Source organism: Trichoplax adhaerens, genomic scaffold (assembly GCF_000150275.1).
Source record: "Trichoplax adhaerens TRIADscaffold_2 genomic scaffold, whole genome shotgun sequence".
Taxonomy (NCBI): Eukaryota; Metazoa; Placozoa; class Uniplacotomia; order Trichoplacea; family Trichoplacidae; genus Trichoplax; species Trichoplax adhaerens.
The window spans coordinates 6,081,992-6,105,471 of record NW_002060944.1 but is presented as its reverse complement, the minus strand read 5'-3'; the positions used below and the strand labels follow the sequence as shown (position 1 = coordinate 6,105,471).

Below are 23,480 nucleotides of genomic sequence, written 5' to 3'. Positions count from 1 at the left end.
TTTTCTGCTTTTATTAAATCCCATGTTGGTCAATATTTAATAATTTAGTAATCTAAGCACCTGTCGTAAAATATAATAGGATGATTAACTATTTATAAGTCTATACAAAGTTCGAAAGTTTTAAGTAATCCAGCCTTAAATTCCAACGGAAGCTAATCTTTCCTAAAGACTAATCATTAGTAGCATAACTCTAGAAGAAAGAAAAACAGTTATCTCCTTCAAGTGATAGAAATTGTCCGTTCTATATCGCGAAGACTCTCTCCTCTAAGTTAGCGTTCATTTTGTAATTCATAGCAGAAAGTATTGACATCATGGCAAGAATCATTTTGGTTCTGTCTTCATTTTTAGCGTTCTATGCCATTAGTAGACTAGGTAAATCCCATCTGATATTCATTGCATGGCAATTTATTATCCAATTTTTAAATTTTAATAAAATATTGTATAGCAAACTGTATGGAACTTAATACTATTGAAATACATCGACATCGATATGATTATGCTCAAGTTAATTCGTTTAAGTTAAATTTGTTTAAACTTAATCACTTCAAAGTTACTACGCATATAGGTGGAATTAGTCGCTAATCTTTAAGCAGTTTGATAATATATAATAAAAGCTTCGCAGAAATAACTTGTATCGCAAATCATAAACATTTTATATTGTATTTTCTATTACTTAATCTCTCAGCCATAGACAATAATTATTCTTCCTGCTAGTACATGGTAATGTATCATTAAAGTATAGCGTAAATATGGGGATATAGTTTATATCTGTCTTATGAATATGAGTATGCGAATAATTATATATCTAATAGCAGCTTATTTAATATCTCTTCTTGCCTGAATTACAATATCAAACTCGAATTTCCTTTCTCGTTAACGCCCATCCATTGCTGTTATTATACTTTATTCTGGCTGCGCTTATTTATACGCGTATGATGTTAAGTATAGCAAGCATACACGTGTATGGATCCTTATCATATAGTATTTGAAATATACATATACTACTACAATAATTATCGAGCTTCTTCCGAAATCTTTCTCGTGTTTGATTTAAAAACCAAACTTGAACTTGTATTACGTTATCTTATGGAGATAGATTAAATAGCTATGTAGATGCATACAGTATTGTAATATTCACGATTTTTCATTTTCATCAGATAGTCATTGCTTACGTGTACGGTACTCATATGTATTCCGTGGCGAATTGATCTGCATAATCGTCATTAAAGTACCTTCATAGTTTATACTGTATTTGATGGAGAAATCCAAACGCTGACAATCTTTAGTTAGTAAAATTACACGCCGCAAGGATTACATTATGGAATATATTAACTAATAAGTGTTACAACTAATTTTCGTTTTCATTGTATTAGTTTCTGGTTATAGTGAATATGGCTGCTACAGCAATACTCCTAGTCAAGATTTCTTCTACAAAAACCCTGGAAATTATAACATTTCAACGCTAACACCGATCCTATGTGCACAACTCTGTGCTAAGATTAGTTGCCCGTATGCAGCACTACAAGTTGTCGCATCGCAACCTATATGCTATTGCTCATCAACAATAATGTTAGTGCCAAAAAGTCCAACATATATCGGTCGATGTACCGATTTCTGCTTAGGAAACCAGAGTTTATCGTGTGGTGGAATCAATTATGCAACTATGTACAGTACAGATGGATACCTTCGTCAATTAGAAATTGATCAGCCCCTTCAAACTAATATCATGACAGCATCTAGTCTTACCTTTCAATTCTCCAGCATTTACTACGCTAATCCTGGCCTAGCAGCTACTTTAAAGGCCGATTATGGTGATGGCTGGATTACTCCATCTATTACTCCATTTTTACAAATAAATCATCTTTACACCGGCATTGGTCCAATAAAATTTACGGCTACATTTCATAATAATCTGACTCGTAATCTACAAGCAGTAAGACATTATCATCTTCATGCGCCCGTTGTTATTACCGATACTCAATGTCCAATTGACGTTCGTAAAAATCAACTCTTCTGGTGTAAAGCGATAGTTTCTTCGGGCAATGAGATGAACGTTATTGTGTCATTTGGAGATGGAAATAGTATTGAATTTCCTATTTTAGGTAAGAATTGATATGTATTATGTTGGTAAGTGAAGATCAGCTCTAATGCACCTGGTGATCTCCTGAAAAACTACGTGTTTTGTTAAAAGGAATGAGTATATTGCTTTGAAATGCTACAACAGGGCGCAAAGAATACATGATATACACTCAACATAGATTTATAAAAGCTAAATTCTTATAGTTGTAAGAATAGTGAACTAAACTTCTGCAAATTTGGAAAGTTCCTTTATCCTTTTAGTTGTTAATAGCTCATAATCTATTTATTAAACTTGATCTATTCCTACGACAATCAATCACTTTAAAATTCTACCTTCACATACTTCACATGCTCAATCTATTTCTGTAATGTTTCATATCCAAAGATTGCAGGCATACTTACCTTGGAGAAATTGCAGCAGTTCAAACAGCACCAATATTAGGTATACGAGATGACCCTGATGAAGCTACGCTGCTCTTTCCACATTATGTCATTAAACGCAGTGGTTACATCCATCATTGGGAAGGAAGTTTTAAACAAACCGGAAAGATTCAATTTCAGGTTAGCAATTATATTCCCAAGTTTAAACAGATAGTAAATTATGTGCAATATATCGATATCTAGCTATTTATAACTTCTTTACATTCCTATCATTGACTTTCGATTTAATATAGGCATCCCATTTTTTAATTTGTATGTTACTAAGAGCTTTAGATTGTAATTTCTCTATATTTCTGTAATAGACGCTCAATTTTAATATAGGTGTCCCAATTTTAATTTGTATGTTATTAAGGGCTTTAGATTATAAATTTGAAATGCGAATTGTAACCATAAATAGAAAAATAGCAGCATTTTGTATAGCCACACTATAGCTAGCTATCTCGATTCTTGTTGTCCTAATACGAGTAGTTTCAGTTCCCTCTCGTTTATTCAGATTAGCCCTAGATCACAATGCAATTGTAAAATATGGACCTAAATAAGTTGTTTTCAACGATAATTCAGGTATGGAGACCCAGTTGCCCTGATGGAATCTACTGTCATCTTCTCGGCCGTTGCATTTCTCGCTCTGATCATTGTCAGCCGCCCTTATGTGAAAACTTTCATCGCAACATTAGCTATTGCTTTTCCTCTGGAAACTGCTATAATCAAACCGATTGTAATGCCTCGAATTATTCCAATCCATTTGATCTATCCATGGCTATTCTTGTCGGCCAAACAGAAGGGTTCATTTATAACACTGGTCGAGCTGTTTTAAGTGAGCCACACATCACTCCTCTTGCAGTTCAAGAAGGAGATTTTATTGGTATCGCATATTCTGGCTCAGATAGTGGAGAAATTACAGTCGTTCATGATGAATTTTCTACCACAGTCTACTTTAGTCCTAATTCCCAAACGGATATTGGATCAGCTTTTGATTCTACCAATGTCTCATCTTATCAAGATCATTACCTTATTCGGGCTGTTGTCGTTGAACCATCCATTATTGGACCTTTTACTTATAATTACTCGACCGCTGGAGTACAAACTATTAATATCACTGCTTATAACAGCAACAGTTCATCGATATCGATTGCTGATATTGAAGTTAAGGAAGACATCGAAGGTGTAACTATTCAAGTCTATGATAATGCAACTCATCAAGTAGGTAATGGATCGGATCTAAACTATTTTGCAGTTAACCAGACTTTAGCAATTATTATTTCCACCGAATATGGTTCACCAACAAATTACAGCTACAATCTCGGGGCCCAAGGCACAGTCCTATCTGTCTCTGGAATAGATACAGGCAACAATAATCAAACTTTAAAAGTTGAAAATGAAACTACAGTACCTAGTACGACGAACAAATCGTCGATTGAAATTATTTACATCTATAATGCAAGTGGAGTGGCTAATATAACAGTTAATGCATCAAACACTTATAGCTGGGCCATTGGTTCTAGTCAGCTAGTCTTATATTATCCAATACAAATTTTATTTGTTTACGCTCCTTCGTATCGAATTACGGTTGGGGAACCGTTAGAAGTTTTTGTTTTTCTTAAGCAAATCGGAAACTCTTCTGCCATTGTCTGGGATCCTCAAGATGGCACACCGGCTATAACGAGAAATGGGTCGGAGGCAGTCCTAGCTTCAACGGTTCCAAAAATCGCCAACAAGTCTTCTAGATTCGAATTCCAACTCAATTCTACCTATGTCATGATTTTTAATCATATCTATTATAAAGTAAAATCCTACAATTTACGGATACAAGCTATTAATCTTGTCACAAATTATACTATTTTCCAACGCGTTCGCGTTCGAAAATGTTCTCCATTAAGTGTTAGCTTTACTTTTAGCGGTGGAAGAACGAAATCGAGACCAAAAGTCTTTTCCATCAGTCGTTATATCCTACTTAGCAGTAATTTAACTGTTAGATGTAATTTAACTGGTGGTGTCTATTTCAATTGGACTCTTACTCCTTATAAATTAATTGACGGTGATGCCATAGAAAGTCCTCCACTGCAATTTCCACCTACTATTTTAACAAATACATCCATTCTCATCGTACCTAATAGGATAATCTCTTCTGCCTACAATTATAAAATATACCTAAGGGTAACTTCTCATAATAAATCATTTACCGATGATGTCGGAGCCTATCTTTCCTTTAGGAATAATCCTCTTGTTGCTCATATCATTGGTGGCAACTACCGAACTGTTGGATTCAACCAAAGTATAATTATGGATGCTAGTCGATCATGCGATCCCGATGATGTCAAAAACAATTATGGCAATATAACTTATTATTGGACATGTCAAATCATTAATCATCAATCACAATTAAGAACAACAGTTCACTCATGTTTAAATTTAACAAGCCAGCAAGCTCAGCAACCGATCTTATACATACCTCCGTCAATTCTTGTTAGTAATTCCACTTATTTATTTCAAGTTATCATTAAAAAAGATGTACGAGAAAGTGTAGGAGCCCAATTAGTCTATATCACCTTGCATGATCCTCCTAACATCGAAATAATGTAAGTTTGTAGTAGAATACTCGTATTGATGTTAGCCTAATCGATTTCTAATCGACTATTCATTTGCTTCCGTCATGATATATTAATCGGTATGCTCATTTCAAAAAATTTTCTCCTTATTTTATTCATTCATTATCATCATCTATAGATGTAAGCGAAATTGCATGAACAAAGTTAATCCATCCGACTCATTCATTTTAGAAGGTCGATGTAAAGGTCGATGTGATAATTTAACTTATTCTTGGTCTCTTCTCAATACGACACTTAAATGGAATACTATTTCATCTACCGGCAATAATAAGGAATATATTACCTTTCTTTCCAATACTTTTCTCAACAAGACCGAATATACCATTCAACTTGCTGTCAGCAGATTAAATGGCTCTGTTAGTTATTCTTACTATAATATTAGTATTAACCCACCGCCGAAACCAGGCACTTGCCACGTTGAGCCATCTGATGGTATAACATTGAAAACTATGTACTCTATTCGATGCTATGATTTTAGTGATGATGATCAGCCTTTAAGTTACCAATTTCGCATACCAAGTGCAAGCACGGTGAATAATGAGATGGAAGTTTACTATAGTCCGGTGCCAAAGGTTTCACTAATATTACCAGCAGGCCAAGAATCAAATGGCTATAAATTACCTATGGAAGTGATCGCGACTGATGGTTTGGGGGCTTCTGTTAAAATTCCAATTTTGATAACGGTAAGGCAATGAATTTCTATTCTTCTCATACAACATTGAGTCAACAAATATGAAAATGCTATAGTAATTCGATATTCAATTACACTCTGTAATGAAAATAGATCGATGAATCAATTTTTTTCTTGAAATTTATTTTCAATCGATATACCGTAACCGCACTACCGTAATTAGCCGATGAATTACGATAGTTTATTTTGAGAACCTTATCGTAATTGTTGTGTATCAATGAAGTACGGTAACCTTTATCTTCTAATATTTTTCAGTATATATTCAATTAAATACTGTTAGCGCAATAGATTAGTGGACTGTAGTAGCTTACTTCACTAAAATATATCTCAACTTAAATATATTGATGCAATTTCTGACAATCCAAATTCCAATAATGTTCTTTTATATCCATATAAATTTCCATCTTTTATAGATTTATAAATTATATATCCTCTAATCAATTGCTATATCATTTATTACATCACAGTAGTTGTACTAGATGGTCTTTAGACCAGAACTCTTATTGTAACTCTATTCGATAGTAAATGCAGATCTTATCGTACCGTCAATTATTATTGGGTAGTAGTATCTTATAAATATATTTTTTACCATACTCCGTAAATCGTAATCATCTCATTTTTATCCTATAGTTGAAATTACATCAATTATAGCGATAATTTACATAAATTAAATTTACAGATTGCATATCGTTTATGAATGATTAGATTGCTAATTACATATCATACGGATTACAGTATAAAGAAATACTATTCCCACCATAACATTCACTTTGAATATACGCGTAATCTACAATGTAATATTCATCGTGATTGAGCCGCTAATGATAGGTTTACCCATTTTTAAAATATCATATTATTCTCATCATAGCATCAACTTACTTTAAATTTACACATGATCTGCTATGTAATTCTTCACGATTGGACTAACAATTATATAGGTTCGTCCATTTTCCAACTATACGTCGGAAGAGGAATTGTCGATGGTAAATAATTTTACTAAGGGAAATATATCAGTCTTACGCCAGTTTATCGATCAAGGGAAATTACAAGAAGCCAACCTGGCTATTGGAATATCAGCTTCAATACTCAATCGCTTATCCAGTAAAGGTATATTAATGTGTGGGTGTAAAATAATTCTTACTGGTAATTGTATATGATATATTTGAAAATTATATAACAATTTATTAATCAATACAGCCATAGTGTCGTGGAAAGTGCACTGCTAGAGTATGCATGAGAAGAAATTGTGTTATAATATTTACGTTTTAGCATAAGATACCCATTATGTCCTATTTGACTAACCATCGTAATTATATATACCTATATATAGGGAATTATATATACCTATACATAGGGAATTATATATAATATATTTGAAAGCTTTATAGCTATTCTCAGATTTATTAATGGATACTATCGTAATATCGTGCAAAGTATACTGCTAGAGCATGCATAGGAAGATTCTGTGCTATAATATTTACACTTTACCGTGAAATACTTATTATACTCTATTTAACTAATAATTGTATTTAAGTATTTTATTTATTAAAGACTCACCTCTTACATTTATGAACATTTTAGATTCTACAGTGGGATCAGAAGACGGACAAAAACGAACAATAGTAAGTAATAGTCTAAAATTAAATTTATCTCCTGTATACCTCTTCCTTATTATACACTTATCATGTATATTAGTATAGAAATGAGGTAAATATATCATGTCTATATACTGTACAATAGATATACTCTGGACATATTCGTATATAATATTCCTTTGGTTCAGTTTCAGTTGCAATCAGATATGAATATCTTTTGCTGTGATATAGATAAGAGCCCTTTTGGTCAACGATGTTCTCACCAACAACATGATACAGACATTGCCATTATTGAAGCAGACTGTAGATGCTATTTTACCAATCACAGAAGTAAAACAAGAACTCGCTGATATGACTCAAGTAAACAATAGAGAAACGATCAACGTTGACTTTTTGATGTTTACTGCATACCATAATTTTTGTCCCCTTATCTACGACAAAGTGACAGTGTCTTTAAATAAATACTTATATTAACGCCTTAAAATTTTATGGATGACGTCGCTTAAGTAGAGTAACATCCATTATAGATCTTAATTTCTTTAGAAAGTACATATATGTCTTTAAGCACCTTTAAGCTGTGTTGCATTTTGAGCCATCATTTTTATTTCTACGATTAGGGAATGATCAGTACTTCACTTCAACATATGACAGCTATTTTAAATTTTGAAGGCCAAAATGGAGCTGATGATGCATTGCTAAAATCAACAGCTAAAGGTAAAGTGTTGGCTGTGTTTAGAAGAAATCAGAGTGCTAATATTAATTGGATGCAATCAATCATGTTTCATCAGGCATTGTAAAGGTCGCAAATAATATTATTGCCGCCGCTAAGTACATGCAGCAAAGTGCAGGAATAAACCAACCCACTACATCACCTACTGCATCAAAAATGTCCGATATAATTAGCAGGGTAAGATCACTTAGCGTACAACCTACTAAAACTTTCTATACTCTATTTAACGGCTGATTGCCTAATCAAATGCAAAAGTATACATTTTACCTTATATCGAGAATATATAAGCTGCATAATTATAATAATGACGGTAGTTGATTGCGGAAATTTGTTATTTAGTACATACATAACGTATCTGGTATACTGTATATCTTAATGAACTTTTGCACTAGCTACCTAATTAATAAATTTGAAACGATAGGATCTTATTAGTTATCCGTACAATAAATGCGTTAACTTGATTGGAGATTAGCTTATTAGCAACAATATTTTTCCTGTTTTCTAGTCGGTCTTGGCAATTCATAGTAGTTGTACGGTCATGTTGATGAACAAAGTTCCCGGTGAAATTCCGTCTACCATCACATCAGATGCCATTAATGTCACGTTAAGTCGGCATACCTATCATGAGTTGCCACAAGAAATTGGTGAACCTCAACTTAGCACTTTTAAACTACCTAAAGCAGAGTTTTTAATTCCGAATATTGGCAACATGATTCAATCTAACGGAGATCCGATCTTTGTTGATTATAGAGTAAGGCCATCGTTGCTTATACGATTAAATCTAATTATATCGATTCCAGTTCTTTTTTGCAATTCTTTCTATGCTATATCGACCAACTTTGGCAATATATATTTACAAGTATATATATATATATATGTATACATCTTTCCATCCTAGTTATAATATATCTGCAATAGGATATAGTCAGAATTTTTGTATCTTAGTTTACTTGTATCTAGTAAATATTAGCCTTTCACCGTAAGTTACTATAATTAAAAATTTTAGTATTAACAGAATTAAAGCAGATGATATCTTAGCTCCAGAACACTGCCGCAGTAGATCTATTTATTAATAATCAACTGATTGCGGTACTCGGCTTTTTATGAATCTAGTGGTCAACTCTCAAAAATCCGTATACCTACGTCTCTAGTTCTGCTAATATCGCCAATGATATCAATGGTTTATCGTTAACATTTGATAATGGTAGTGAAATTTCAGTTAAGAATCTTCAACATCCTATTAATATCCAATTACCTCAAACCTACTCGGATACTGAAGCAATTGCGAACAGGACAATTCATCAAGCAACGCGATTCTATGTTCAATGTAGCGCATACCGTTGCCAAAATCCCAAACACTATTTCGATATCTTGTCCATTAGCGACGTTCGAGGTTTTATCATCCAAACTGATCAACCTCTTCAAGCAATAGTCCAATCGATTACTTCAACTAACATTACTCATGTTATTGCTAATTATTCCGTCCATAATATTCACACGTCCATAGCCTATAACTTAATCTCCAGTAATTCATTCCAGCCTGGTCGTTATGTTCTAGAGTTACAATATCAAATACCTCTACTTTATGGAAATAAATCTAGTCGTAATTTTTATTTCGCAAACTATTCCCTGGCATTTTATGACCTTGGTTGTCGTTTTTGGAATCACACAACATCGGAATGGTCAAGCTCAGGCTGTAAAATGATTAGCAATTCAAACCACAATGATGGTATTTATTGCCAATGCAATCATTTAACGTTTTTTGCCGGTCGATTTGATGTAACACCGAATATATTGGACTTTACTAAAATCCAACATTGGTTTGCCAATATTCATAACAACCCTTATATAATTATTGTATTAGCATGCCTATATGTAATTTTTATCGTAATTAGTGTATGGGCATGGCGTCAAGATAAGAAGAATGCAGTTAAAGTAAGTTAATCGTACTAATTCGATGTATTAATTGTGGGTTAAAATACTATCATTGATTCAAGTTTAGCTACACTTTCAATGTACTTGTACCTCGGCTAGTCTATTGGAAGGTTGAATCAATAGTTATACAGGGATTATGATTTAAATCGTTAGTATATGGATTAAAAACTGGATAGTCCACCATATTTGATACCAATATAGCTACTAACTACTTATTAATGTGTCTATCGTATAATATCATCCATGACTAAAGTAGAAGTACAATATATAATATCATAAAGAATTTCCGATATTATACTAATGCTATATTATTTCATTTCTAGTTCAGTAACACTGTCCTGATTGACAATCGACCCGACGATTTATATCACTATGAGATTACAGTATTTACTGGCCTTCGTGTTGGCTCTGGCACCACAGCCAATGTATCTTTAATTATATCAGGAGAAAATCAAGACACAAGTCCACGATTACTGAAAGACTTTAATCGGCCACTTTTACAAACAAGAGATATTGATACCATGATATTAACATGTTCTCAAGACCTAGGATCTATTAATTATATTCGACTCTATCATGATAATTCTGGTCTATCTCCGTCCTGGTTTTTAAGCCGTATTATCATTAAAGATTTGCAAACTAATGAACAATATTGTTTTATATGCAATAAATGGCTAGCTGTCGATGCCGAAGATGGTCTCATTGATCGTACGCTATATCCAGCTACTACTGAGGAATTACGTGATTTCATGCAATCATTTATGTCTAAAGCAGCCATCAGTTTAAGTGATAATCATATATGGCTATCCATTGTAACTAGACCAGTTAAAAGCCATTTTACACGACTCCAACGTGTTGGATGTTGTTTTGCAATCTTATTACTTTCTATGTTAACTAATGCCATGTTCTATCGAAATGATATTGAAACACAAGATAGTGCTGGTACTATTTTTATTGGAAAGATTATTACTTGGGATGGTTTAGTTCGAGGTTTAATATCTGGCGCTATCGTTTTTTTGCCTTCATTTATGATGGTCCAATTTTTTCGATTAAGTCGTCCAAAGCCAACTAAACAAGGAAATAGCAATCATCTAGAGCAACAAAATAAACCCGCACGTCCTATAGTGAGAAAAGAATCCACGAAAGTGAAATTAATTCGCTGTAGAACCGGTGAACAATCGGATCAGTCGTGTAATAAGCTGCAATCTTTCGACGATTCTGAAGAAAAAGGCTGTTTCAAATTAGATATTTCTTTGCCCTGGTGGTGTCTCTATCTAGGTTGGGGATTGATCGTTATATCTTGCGGCGTTGGAACTGCTTTTACATTATTCTATGGGCTCTCATTTGGATCAGAATTATGTTTACAATGGTTAGCATCGCTGACAATTTCCATCTTGCAATCTATTTTGATATTACAACCGATAAAAGTCGTTGTAGTAGCATTTATATTTGCTTTAATAGTTCGCCGACCTGATCTTGGTGTCGATATTAATAAAATGGAAGATAACATGGATGATACAATGTCTACTGCTATTAATGTTAAAGATATTCATCCTGATGCTCAGCGATATACATCATCTAAGTTTCTACCTCTTGAGGTATCCAAAGTCAATGCGGCAAGAAGCTTAAGACTCAAGCAACGAAAAATGCAATCAATCTTTCGAGAAATTTTAGGCTATGTAGTTTTTCTTACTGTTACAATTTTAATTTGTTATGGAAATCGTGATTCCAATGCTTATTATCAAACTAAATCGCTCAATGACATTTTCGCTAACGGTTATTATAATTCTAATACTTCAAAAATTGGATCGCCACTGAAAGGATTTGCTAAAGTAAGTCGGTATTCTATCCTAAAAATATAGCTATTAAAGATCATTATTTCTCATTCATTACCAGATAGACCGACCCTATATTGCATTCTTAAACAATATTTCATAGATTGCCACAATTAACGAATTTTGGAGGTGGACTAATCAAGTCTTCTTGCCTGGGTTATATGTTGGAACTTGGTACAACGGGCAGTCATCGAATCTACAGGGTTTCTTAGCTAATAGACAATCTTACCTTGTAGGTGTTGCAAGAGTACGGATGTTAAGAATGAATACAGGAGGTAAAACCATCTTAGAATTTTAAGTATTGTACCTATTTTATTTTGAACTCAAATACAATCATTAGTAATAATTAAGATCATTAAAATGTATTACATAACCCTTATTTGTGTAAAAACAATTGAATAACGTACCTGCAGTAAACTGCCAATTACAGTATAAGATTTATATCTAGTTTATAAGAAAATTCCAAAATCATTAAATTATTTATTCGCACTTTAAATCAGGTGAATAAAATAACCTGATAAACTGTAGCTGATCTTTTTCCGCATGATGCTATAATTTCAAAATTGCTATGAATGCTTGAAGACCTGATTTATTATATTGTATCATATATAATTGAGAATGCTTTCAATTCCAACTATTGTAGATAATTGTCTAATTAATCCAGTTTTTAACAACACTATCCTCAAATGTGCTGGATCCTACTTCTATGGTTCTGAAAATAGAAATAATTATACTGTGGGTTGGAAATCCATTAGCCATAGTCCTCAACAAAATCCATGGCATTTTCAAACGTCCTCCATGACTGGTTCATATCCATATTGGGGCCAATATCATATCTATTATGGTGGTGGTTATGTTGTTGAGCTAAGCCGTAATGAAAGCCAAAGTCAGCTAACATTAAATCAATTGCAACAACAAGGTTGGATTGATCATCAAACTAGAGCAATCCTTATCGAATTTACAATATTTAATGCGCAAGTTAATCTATTCTCTGTAGTAACCTTATTAGCGGAATTTCCAGCAACAGGTGGCATTATGCCATTTGTAGAAATTCAGACAATTCGCTTATTTCGTGATCATTACTCAGCTGGCATGTTAGTGATTGTGTGTGAAATTATATTTGTCTCATTTATTGCCTATTATATCTATCGAGAATTAAGTAAATTAAAGCGTTTGTCATTACGCTATTTTAGCGGGTTTTGGAATATTATTGAATTTACCATCATCTCTTTGGCTGTTGCCGCCGTCAGTATTTATTTCTTCCGATTACAAGTGACTAGAAATGCATTAGCTCAATGTCGCAGTCAAAGTCGTCATTTTATTAATTTTCATTACGTCGCGACATGGGATAATCTATATATTCATTTATTTGCATTTTTAATCTTTTTCGGTACTATAAAATTAATACGATTACTGCGTTTTAATCGTACCATTGCTATATTATCCATAACATTACGAAGTGCTGCTAAGGAAATTCTCATGTTTTTAGTTGTCTTTACTGTGATATTCTTAACGTTTGCTCAATTTGCTTATTTGATTTATGGTAGAACAATTAATAGTTATAATACATTTATAAAAACATTAGAAAGCCAATTCAACATGATGATTGGCCGTTTCTATGCTAAAATTATGTATTCATCATTGCGTGATGTATCACCCTTGTATTTCTTCTGTTATACCTTCTTAGTATCTTGGGTTTTAATTAATATGTTTTTAACATTAATTATAAAATCATTCGAAAAAGTGAAATCTTGCTGTAACCAAATTAATCAAGATTTGGAAATGGCTGATTACATGAAGGAAAGATTTAAATCTCTAGTCGGTAAAAAAAGTTTCAAAACCACCGATCATTCAGATCACCCTTGCGCTTTATCACAACAACAGCTTCATCGAAGGTATACAATAGTACAGAATCAATTGGATGATATACTTGTTTGCGTTAATCGAATCAATGCTAAGAGAAAATAAATTAGTATTATCAATTGATATTGTAGATTACGAAATTATTATTCATCATTTGCTTATATACTACTGTCGATATTAGATTAAACGTATTGAAAATGTAATAAAGCTGATATACAACATAATGGCCACGATGACCCTTAATATTTATTGTCACTAAATTAAACGAATAAAAATTGTTGTTGCATGATTTTCATGTAACTCACTATTTATATAGAATATTTACCTATTCAAATTGTAATATGTTGTATAGTTTATTATCATTAAATAAAATAATAATGAGTTTTTATTGCACCGTTTGTATACATAATACTGCTGATTTGGGATATATAGCTATTAAAAGTGGAATAAATCAAAATGCAGTATAGGTATGTAGACGATTAAATCTGCTACGAATATGAACTTATTGGTTAGTATCGTAGATCGATGCCTCTTTGTCCCTCTTAAACATCTTAACACCAATAAAATATTACACTAGCTTACTATTTGTCATTTATAAGTTATCTTGATAAATTAGTTACGATGCAGATTGGATCAAATTATGACATTAGTGGACTGTTGAGAATAATTTATTTTAGAAATTAAACATACAGTATAATCTTAATTATTAGTACTTTGTAACAGTAGAGAAATTGATTTGTAGTTCTCCAATTAACTAATTATTATTCTTACCTGCATAATGCGTGCTCTCTTGGACTACTCGTTATCTACGGTATACAGTATTGTGATTACTAAGCTAAAGTCTAATAAATAAGTCATGAAGTTTCTCTCTTAAAGGTCACATTAATCACCTAAAATTTGATTTTACCCAATTCTTAATAATAATTGATTAAAGATCATATTTTCTATCTAATTCTAAGTGATTTCGTGCAGACCATGTCAAATATAGCGAAAATACACTACAGTATATTAAAATTACATACATACTTAATCTGAAATAGCAATAATGGTATAATCATCTAGACAAAAATGTTTTATATTGGAAAATGCACCGAGTCATAAGAGTTAGAGTTAAGATATTACATTATTTATTAAGAACTGAATTATCACGTAAGTATAGCTAGGCATAGCACTAAACAAGTATATCAAATAAATAAACAATGGACCACAATGAGTAAATGGATCTTAAGTAATACTTTAATTATACATTTGGATTTAAAGAAAAAGGGTAATTCTAGTACTAATAGGCATAAGTTACCCAGTCTAAATAGATCTTTAAATTCGAAATTGGATTATCATAACAATTGTTCATCTTTTAACCCAGTTCAGACCAGTATAACATCAAATATACAAGAAGCACTGATGTTGTATGGCTAAATGAAATTTTTTTAAGGTTGATTGGAATCGACATATAGCCCAAATGTATAAATTATTGCATAACTGAATCAGCTACGTTACATGAATATTGTATCGCGTTAATCGTGATCGAGGATCTTAATGTGAATTTCCAACAAATATCTGCAGCAGAAACATTCTGTATTACATTTCACGGTCCATTTGCGCCCCCCTCCAAAAAAATTATAAATATGATAATGATAATGAAGTTATACAATAATTTTCGTGATTATCTTGTAGCTCAACAATGTATCAAAGGACTTAAAACAAAATATTAATTCCTACGGAGGTTCTAGAAGTAATACTTAAAAGTTAGGGGCTTCCTTCGTATAACTTTAGTTCTTATCGGTATTTAAATATTTCATCAGACAACCCCGTATGTGGTCTTAAGAAATTAAGAACCAGAAAGTACAGCCAACATTAAATTTTTGTATTCTCCAGATAGGGCCTTGGATAGATGATTAATTAAAGTAACTCCAAATTTTCTTTCGAAAGCAGCAGCAATCCTGCCGGTATCAACCTGGAATAATAGCAAAATCATTATAGAAGTGATTGCATAGTATTTTCTGAACTTAAACATTATTCTGGAATAAGTTGCTTACCTCTGCTTGCGATACGGCAATCCTTATTAATTCATCGTCATTGTTTGCTAAAACGCCTGTTGCAGCCTTGATCTTTTCAGCGAAGTATTCGCCACGATCGCGAGCAACTTGAACTAAATATATTTTAACGTTACAATTAGGTATATTTGAAATAAATGTATGTAGAGCGTAGATGATTGATGTAGGGGTTATCTTTAGGAAGAGTTTGAAGAAAAAATATGTGAATTACATACCAAGAGTTAGCAATCCCTGTAAGAGATCGCCTGACATTTCTCGTTGTAGTGATTTCTCAATTTTCATTTGTGCAGTCTAAATTTGTTGTGCATACATACCGTTGGAAGTCATTAGGAAATAGTAAAAATATCGTAGCTTGGAGATATTGCATAGTACAGTAATAAGTATTCCATACCAATAGTATCATTTGTATGTTATATCACTCATTATGGTTTTACTTTTAATATTAAGTATCTTACTTTGATATATTCATCGAATATCAGTCGTAATTGCCTAAAGTTACGTGTACCAATAATTTCAGTAAATGTCGATTCGTCAGTACCCCAAGTTAATTCACCAGCCTATGCAAGTTAATTGATAGTTTCAGTATGTAATAGATACAAATGTGATTGTATACTAAGTTGGGATGTTTTATTTACTTACGATATATAAGCTATCAGCATCTCTTCTCGCCATTGATATACTGACATTATCAGTTTCATCTCGTGTTGCCTAGTAACATGCAATATTATGAAATTATCTGACTGTAAATTTTTTTGACAATACAAATTTCTACCTTAATTAAGAGCAGTAAAAGTTGCTTAAAATGGCCAGATGTCTCTTCTATGATAGCATCGGATAGCTGAACTCCGTATTCTGGGTAGGTAAATGGGACATGAATTATTATATTAGTCTAGGTTATGGTAGATATGGATTATTGAAGCAAACAGAGTAATATTGTAAGTTAATATATACGGTACTCGAAACAATCTAACCTTGTTTATAAGCGATTTTTAAGGCTTGGATTTCCTAGATTTTTATGAGAGAAATATCATAAATGTATTATTATTAATAGAGTAGACGTAAAGATGAGGTATTTCTTTTACTCTATCGATAAATAGAATTAAAATCGATTTAAATGATAGTTTTGGGCCATGATGCATTGATGACTCGGTCATTCAGTATTACTAATAAATCGATAGTATCATATGCTGTGCAAAACTATTTAAATGTATACGTATAAATATAGTTATTAAAATGTTTAGGAATTATTGCCAAATAGTGATGATCGGGAATGGTTTTACAATTGTAGTAATATCAAGTAAATTGATATCTAGTTACTAACAATACAATACGTACACTATTTGATCGAGTGCATAATACTTCCAATAATAAAGATTCATCTGTTCCAGGTCCCTAAAGTTAAAGGTCCATTTAAAGATATATTTTTTCGTGTTGTTATGCATTGATATGATTTTACGTACATCCATCGCATCGTGTAACAATTTTGCATCATAAGATGCTGATTCTATCATCAATCCGCAAAGTAGTTTACGAAAGCTTCCAGAAGTTTCTGAACTCAGGTGTTCAATTAAATCCTAAGATAATATCAGATGATTAAGTAAGTTGTGGTAATTACAGGACCGTGATTACTCTCACTTGTAACATATATCATGAAGTTATTTCAATTGTGATGCCATTTAAGTGAATTCGAAAAAATGGATCATTCGTACTTTGGCGAACATTTTTAGATACGTTTCACGTAATACTTGGCGTTGAGAGTTTGAACGAGCAGACAAGATACCGGTCAAGGTGTCTTCATCTGTACCTAAGGTAGAAAAATTTATAAAAGATAAGCAATAAATTTGATATAATAACTGAGCTTATCGAGAAGATCTTTAGTGATAAATTTAAAATCTAGATCATGCAACTATTCAAGCAAAGGACATTTATAAGAGCAGATAGTGTAGTGTCTATTACCTAGCCCATCCATAGCTCGATGTAATCTCTCACAATCGCTCTCCGGATCGAATCCTTCAAAGTCTTTCGCAGGGTACTGTTAGTAAGTATAAAAAATTTTTTTATCGATCTTCCTCTAACTTTATCAATAAACAGGTGAAATATTCGAATGTTTAATTCAAATAGCTTTAATTTAATTATGTTACAGTTCTTTGAAATTGTTGACATTTAACACATGATATTAGTTTATAATCTTAAATTCTAATCTCAACGCAAAAGTTTGTAGCATTATTATGAATGATCGACCTGCTTATTGACCGAGATTCAGCTCAGTAACAAATGCTGTATTGCTGAATATCTTTCTATATTATAACTATTTGCAATGTTGGTAATTCAATTATGATTCTATTGAAGGATACTAATTTTTAAATTCTAATTAATATATAATATAACAAGATTAAGATGATTGAATTATATTTGACTTAATCGTGTAGTCTTCCAACTAAATACGATAAAGTAGTGACTAACCTATGGCTTTGAATTTATTAAAATTATAGTATTAATAAACAAGAAAGTCGTGATTAAGCGTAATCATGATTAAATGCACAAATGATCTGATCCAATTGTAACTTCTTTTCACTCTTTTCTGTTGGATGTTCAAGTTAAGCAATCGAATGATAATATACTATACTGTACAAGTGTACATGTTCTTTCTAATTATGCAATAATATCCATTATATAAATTATCAGTACTTTTAGCGGATATTGATACGATATCTTACGAATTAGATAGAAGATCATTTTACTAATAAGCAACTTAAATAAACGGAAATCTCTAGTAAATCATTACTACAGTCTTTCTACAATATTTGCATATGCTATCCCTATTGTCAATAATGGCAGGGGATTCATCCTATATTATTTGTAAAGCCTATTTTTTATACGTTTTGTCGTTAGTTGTATTTTAAAAAATACGCCAAAGCAGCAGACAGAGTTCAAGTTAAAATGATTTCGAGCGATTTCAAATTATCTCTTCACATTACCTTTGCACTTTCCATATTTGATGGTAGTTTTTCATCCGACGTGCTATACTTAGATGCTAATGTAAATGTCTGGAGTGGGAGGTAAATCCCTTTAAACCGGATCAGTAAGAAGAGTAGATGTTACCAGTATGGCTATCGATACACAAGTAGTGGCCTAGTCTAATCTATACATTTGCCACTTTCATCCATGTGCCCGTCTCCAAGTTGCAAATATCCATAGTAATAACTGTTCACAGTGAATGAATAGTAAGCTTGTAAAAATTGGATTAAGTTTGCTGAAAAGCGATGTCTAGGTTTCCAAGGTAACCACGATGGTTGGAGTCGACTCAATCGGATCGATTTTTGAGCATGTGCAGTTCAAAGAGGCGCGAAATTTAAACTGGATCTTTTTCAAGCAGCGCCAATTCCAATGAGCTAAATTAGAATACATAGTATTGTAGGATATGGATGTGTCACGTGCCCTATAGTTACTAATATGAATTGTAGAGTACCTTTGAAGTATTTCACTACAGTACTAAGATTAAAACAATGGCACGTTGTTCACTCGTCTAGTATCCGACACTGTACTATCCAATTCACCACAACACATTACAGGCTACAGTATCAACCAACGACAGTCCATAGTCCTCCCTCTTCTAAAAATAAACATCGACTGCCCCCAATCTTCTCATACATGTCTATACAAGTTCGCTCCCATGAGTGAAATGTAAATACTCTTTTAATAGGCTGACTGTCAGTTTACTGTAATTGCCTTTCAATGAATGTCCAGTCAAGAAAAAATTTTCTCTCCATTTCTTAGGATATTATTTCAGCTCTTTCTGCTATTTTAGTCAGGTAAATTAGAAAATTTTCACCTGAAAAGCAGTGTTTGGGTCTATGCTATTCCTCCTTTCGCAAGGAAAAATTCAATTTACAACCGTCAAGAACTGGTTGTATTGGTCATTGATTGCAAAGTGAAAAAAAAAAAAGTGAATCTTGGCGTTTTACCGCCTTTGCTCTCTAAGGTATGTTTAGCTAGGCGATGTTGATTTTGCCCATGGATAAGTGTTCTTGGCTATAGAGTAGGGTAAAATAAATTTATTTTTAGCTAGAGTGATCTATAACAGATTGGATTAGTGTAGTAGAGAAGTAAAAATGAGACGAGAAATATCGTAAAGGCAATTTGGGTTGAGCTCTTGCTAAATGAAATCAACCGCCAAAGTCAATCGACTTGTTTTAGTGAGCAGAATTGACAGACTGGTAACATGTATGCACAGTATAGACAAAAGTGCTAGTCTAAGGTATGGGATAACTGAAAGTAGAAATAGATGATAATAGTGCTACTTGGATCTGTGAACAAAAACATGGAGCTGTATTTCAGTTTTTTCTCTCAATAGCAGCTATGTAAGCCGCCCGAAATACCGGCGATATCCCTACAGTAAACTGCCTTCCTAGCATGTATAAATTAGCTAGAATATGCAAATAGTACAGCAATTTCAACGTGAATATTCAGTAAATAATTCTCGTATCATCCAAAGGGGAGTAGTTTGTGATTTTAAAAATCGTATCAAGCTTAGCTTTTTTTAAAGTTACAAGCAGATTATGGTATAGAATGAAACTAGATCAAATCCTAATCGAATTCCTACATGTATAAAATTGAAGGTCAAGAAAATAGAGTCGTTTATTTACCATTCGACTTGCAGCTATGCGCAGCATGCACAATACGGTAAACTAGTATTCAGCAGTTGAAAATTACACCTTATAGTCTATGATTGGTTCCCAGCTGCCTTTTTTGAGGTGTCATGAGTTTTGACGATTGCAACATGTGTCCAGCAGTATAGTCACGTTAAATGACGCTGATGCTCCATTTTCTTAAAGTTGATCGGTGCAAAGTCAAATAAACATTTGACGAAAGGAATTTAAATTTTTGCAATAGCGCCTACGTACGTGTACGGTGTACCCATGTGCCAATAAATCATTAATACTCTTGTATCTCCATGTAAAATATTCTATTACTACCGTAGGAACAGCAGTACGATACGTTACTACTTCGATAGTATTATAGAATGGCGAACAAATAATTAAAAAAATCACATCATAAATTTCGATCACCGTATAACCGAAATATTCTTATAACCTTATTACGTTATCCATGTCAATTGGAATGTAAAATTGCATCGACATTACTGTGATGGTATGCAGTAATTCATTCCTTATTCTATCTAGATTGAAAATCTTCAAACGCTCACTGGTTTTGCAAACCAACTATCAAATTCATCATAATCATATGAATGCCAAAATGTTGGTTAGAAGCAAAAGAGAGCCACTCGCTGACGTTTCTAATAATTATACCAATACAGAACCCATAAAGCGACCTAGCAGCAGCGAAGGTAGAAAGTTCAAGGTAATATTTTATTACATTACCGTTCAGTTTTTATTTAATTAAAAGTGCTACAGCATTACTGCAGTCCACAATGTTTCAACCTAGGTCAGATCCCAAGATTATATATAATAACCACATGTTTAAATCATATAACAGATTGCTGTAGAAGGAAATATTGCTAGTGGGAAATCCACCTTTTTGAAACGGTTGGAGAGTAACCCTCAAGTTGAGGTATTTAAATAATTTAATTATAGTGAAGTAGTTTCTATAGTTACTATTATATCCATATGAATGAGCTCTTTCCAAACATGTAATACAAATAGTGAAGCTCACTCTCAACTATGAACTCTAGGTTTTAGCGGAACCTCTAGAGAAATGGCAAGATCTTGGAGGAGATAATTTAATTGTAAGATATTTCTGATGACATTACTTAAATTTAAATATCATATTTGTCGGTAATAATATTGGAAAAAGATTTAATATTCATTATTTCGTTGTTGCCATTAATAAATATTTACGTTAATTGTGTATATGTATTCATATTTTTAAGCATAAAATGTATGAAGATCCTGCTCGATGGGGATATCTGTTTCAAAATTATGTGCTCTTGACTATGATGGATGTCCATAATGCCAAGCAGGTTAGTAAATGCTAAAATACGCAGATTGTTACCAAGAAAAATTCATGCATCCTCCTAATAAGTAATTCCTAATTGTTAGCAAGTACCTTTCTGCGTACTGGAACGCTCCGCCTATAGCGCTCGCTACTGCTTTGTTGAAAATTTATATAAAAGGTGAGTCGTTATTACTGTAAATCGATTAAATTGTCATGGATGTAACACATATGTAATGAAAACATTTTGTAGCGGACTACTGAACAACATGGAATACAAGTGTTATGTAGAGTGGTTCGATTTCCTAATGCAAAATTGTAAACCCAAATTAGATTTGATTGGTAAGGAAAAGCTACATAAATAAGGGGATATTGGAGATTGAAGATTTTTGATTTGCTTTTAGGCCCTAACCCAAGTCTAAATTATATCTTTGATATTGAAAAATAGTTTACCTTAGAGCTACTCCTGAGGTATGCTATAGTAGGTTGAAGGCAAGAGGACGAAAAGAGGAAGAAACTGTTTCTCTGGTAAGGATAACTGAATTTTATCGTCTGGAAAGAATGAAATATATTCAATTACCTAATATTTTCTCTACCAACTTAAATTTGATCGAAACGGATAGGATTACTTGAATGATATACACGAATGTTACGAGTCCTGGTTAGGTAATGGTGAAAACCAACTTTATCATGGTTGCTCGTCAGTGCTGGTATGTCGTATCAGAGATGAATTAAAATTTATAAAAGATCGCTCTAAGATTGCTTATGGGATTAAATTATAGGTGCTAGACGGTGAAATGGATTGCTATTTGAATTCAAACTATCACGATGAGCTATGGATGAAAGTTGCAACTAAGCTAAAAGAAACATCTGGAAAGAAGTCAATATAGTTATTTGGGCAATGTCCATTGAAGCCTTACAATATATCAGGCGATGATTTTTAAAGTGTATTTCATCGTACAACTACTGATTCATAATTTGTTACGTGATAGCAGTAATTGCAAGCGAGTTGCTCTTTAGCAGTTGCGTTGTAAATTAATGAAAGTTTTGTATATTATTATTCTATATAAAAATACCGTGAAAGCTCGTGATTATGCCATATTGTCATAATTTGTAAAGTCGATATTTGTTCTGCGGTAGAAATAAACAGAACAGTACATTAGTATATTGCACTACATGAGTCCTATGCTGATACGGATGTTCTTTTAGAGCCTAGATAATAACTGTAGTCCGTAATTTACTGAGCTTTTTATACTGGATATTAGGTACTGTAATGTGCTGTTGTTGCCAAATATGTATACGGTACATGAGTAACATTTCCTTTTTCTAACAATCTCCGGATGGGCACGAATGTATATACAATGCATACTCGTATGTATATATATATATATCATCTGTATAATTGTAATTATGAGGAAATTTATTTCGATGTATATAGAAAAAAATTTATACTTTAAAGTGAATATTGTATTCTGCTAAGAAATTTGTGATCAATATATTTTATTATGTAAAGGCTATTCTTTTTTGAATTATAAATGCCTGAAAAATACTGTAGCCATTTTCGGTAATTATTACTCAAGTTATTCCATTTGTCGCAAGTCGAACTGATCATTTAATTTCTGTCTCACTGAAATATCATTTTCTGTGATATAATTAATTAATTATAAGTGTATTCAACATTGATGCCTCCCGCAATAAA

General features: G+C 32.6%; 3 protein-coding genes across 3 annotated transcripts; 2 read left to right on the top strand and 1 right to left on the bottom strand.

Moving 5' to 3' along the window:
* Positions 1-311: 311 nt before the first annotated feature.
* On the top strand, positions 312-13,880 carry TRIADDRAFT_53596 (uncharacterized protein; the record flags this gene model as incomplete). Its single annotated transcript, XM_002110016.1, has 15 exons — positions 312-372; positions 1,374-2,102; positions 2,465-2,640; positions 3,082-5,096; positions 5,245-5,809; positions 6,756-6,924; positions 7,369-7,439; positions 7,644-7,772; positions 8,030-8,126; positions 8,201-8,319; positions 8,648-8,893; positions 9,256-10,077; positions 10,401-11,909; positions 12,016-12,187; positions 12,556-13,880. The coding sequence occupies 15 exons, from the start codon at positions 312-314 to the stop codon at positions 13,878-13,880; spliced, it is 8,205 nt and encodes a 2,734-aa protein (XP_002110052.1).
* Positions 13,881-15,603: 1,723 nt separating this feature from the next.
* On the bottom strand, positions 15,604-18,822 carry TRIADDRAFT_53595 (uncharacterized protein; the record flags this gene model as incomplete). The annotated part of the gene is made up of 12 exons (XM_002109459.1): positions 15,604-15,729; positions 15,812-15,924; positions 16,045-16,120; positions 16,285-16,386; positions 16,469-16,537; positions 16,602-16,681; positions 16,801-16,834; positions 17,165-17,221; positions 17,290-17,403; positions 17,539-17,633; positions 17,786-17,861; positions 18,808-18,822. 12 exons carry the CDS (start codon positions 18,820-18,822, stop codon positions 15,604-15,606), a joined length of 957 nt encoding a protein of 318 aa, XP_002109495.1.
* A 1,610-nt stretch (positions 18,823-20,432) lies between these two features.
* TRIADDRAFT_53594 (uncharacterized protein) lies at positions 20,433-22,671 on the top strand (the record flags this gene model as incomplete). The annotated part of the gene is made up of 10 exons (XM_002110015.1): positions 20,433-20,512; positions 21,013-21,190; positions 21,326-21,400; positions 21,522-21,575; positions 21,720-21,809; positions 21,889-21,962; positions 22,035-22,123; positions 22,230-22,309; positions 22,405-22,491; positions 22,564-22,671. 10 exons carry the CDS (start codon positions 20,433-20,435, stop codon positions 22,669-22,671), a joined length of 915 nt encoding a protein of 304 aa, XP_002110051.1.
* Positions 22,672-23,480: the final 809 nt, after the last annotated feature.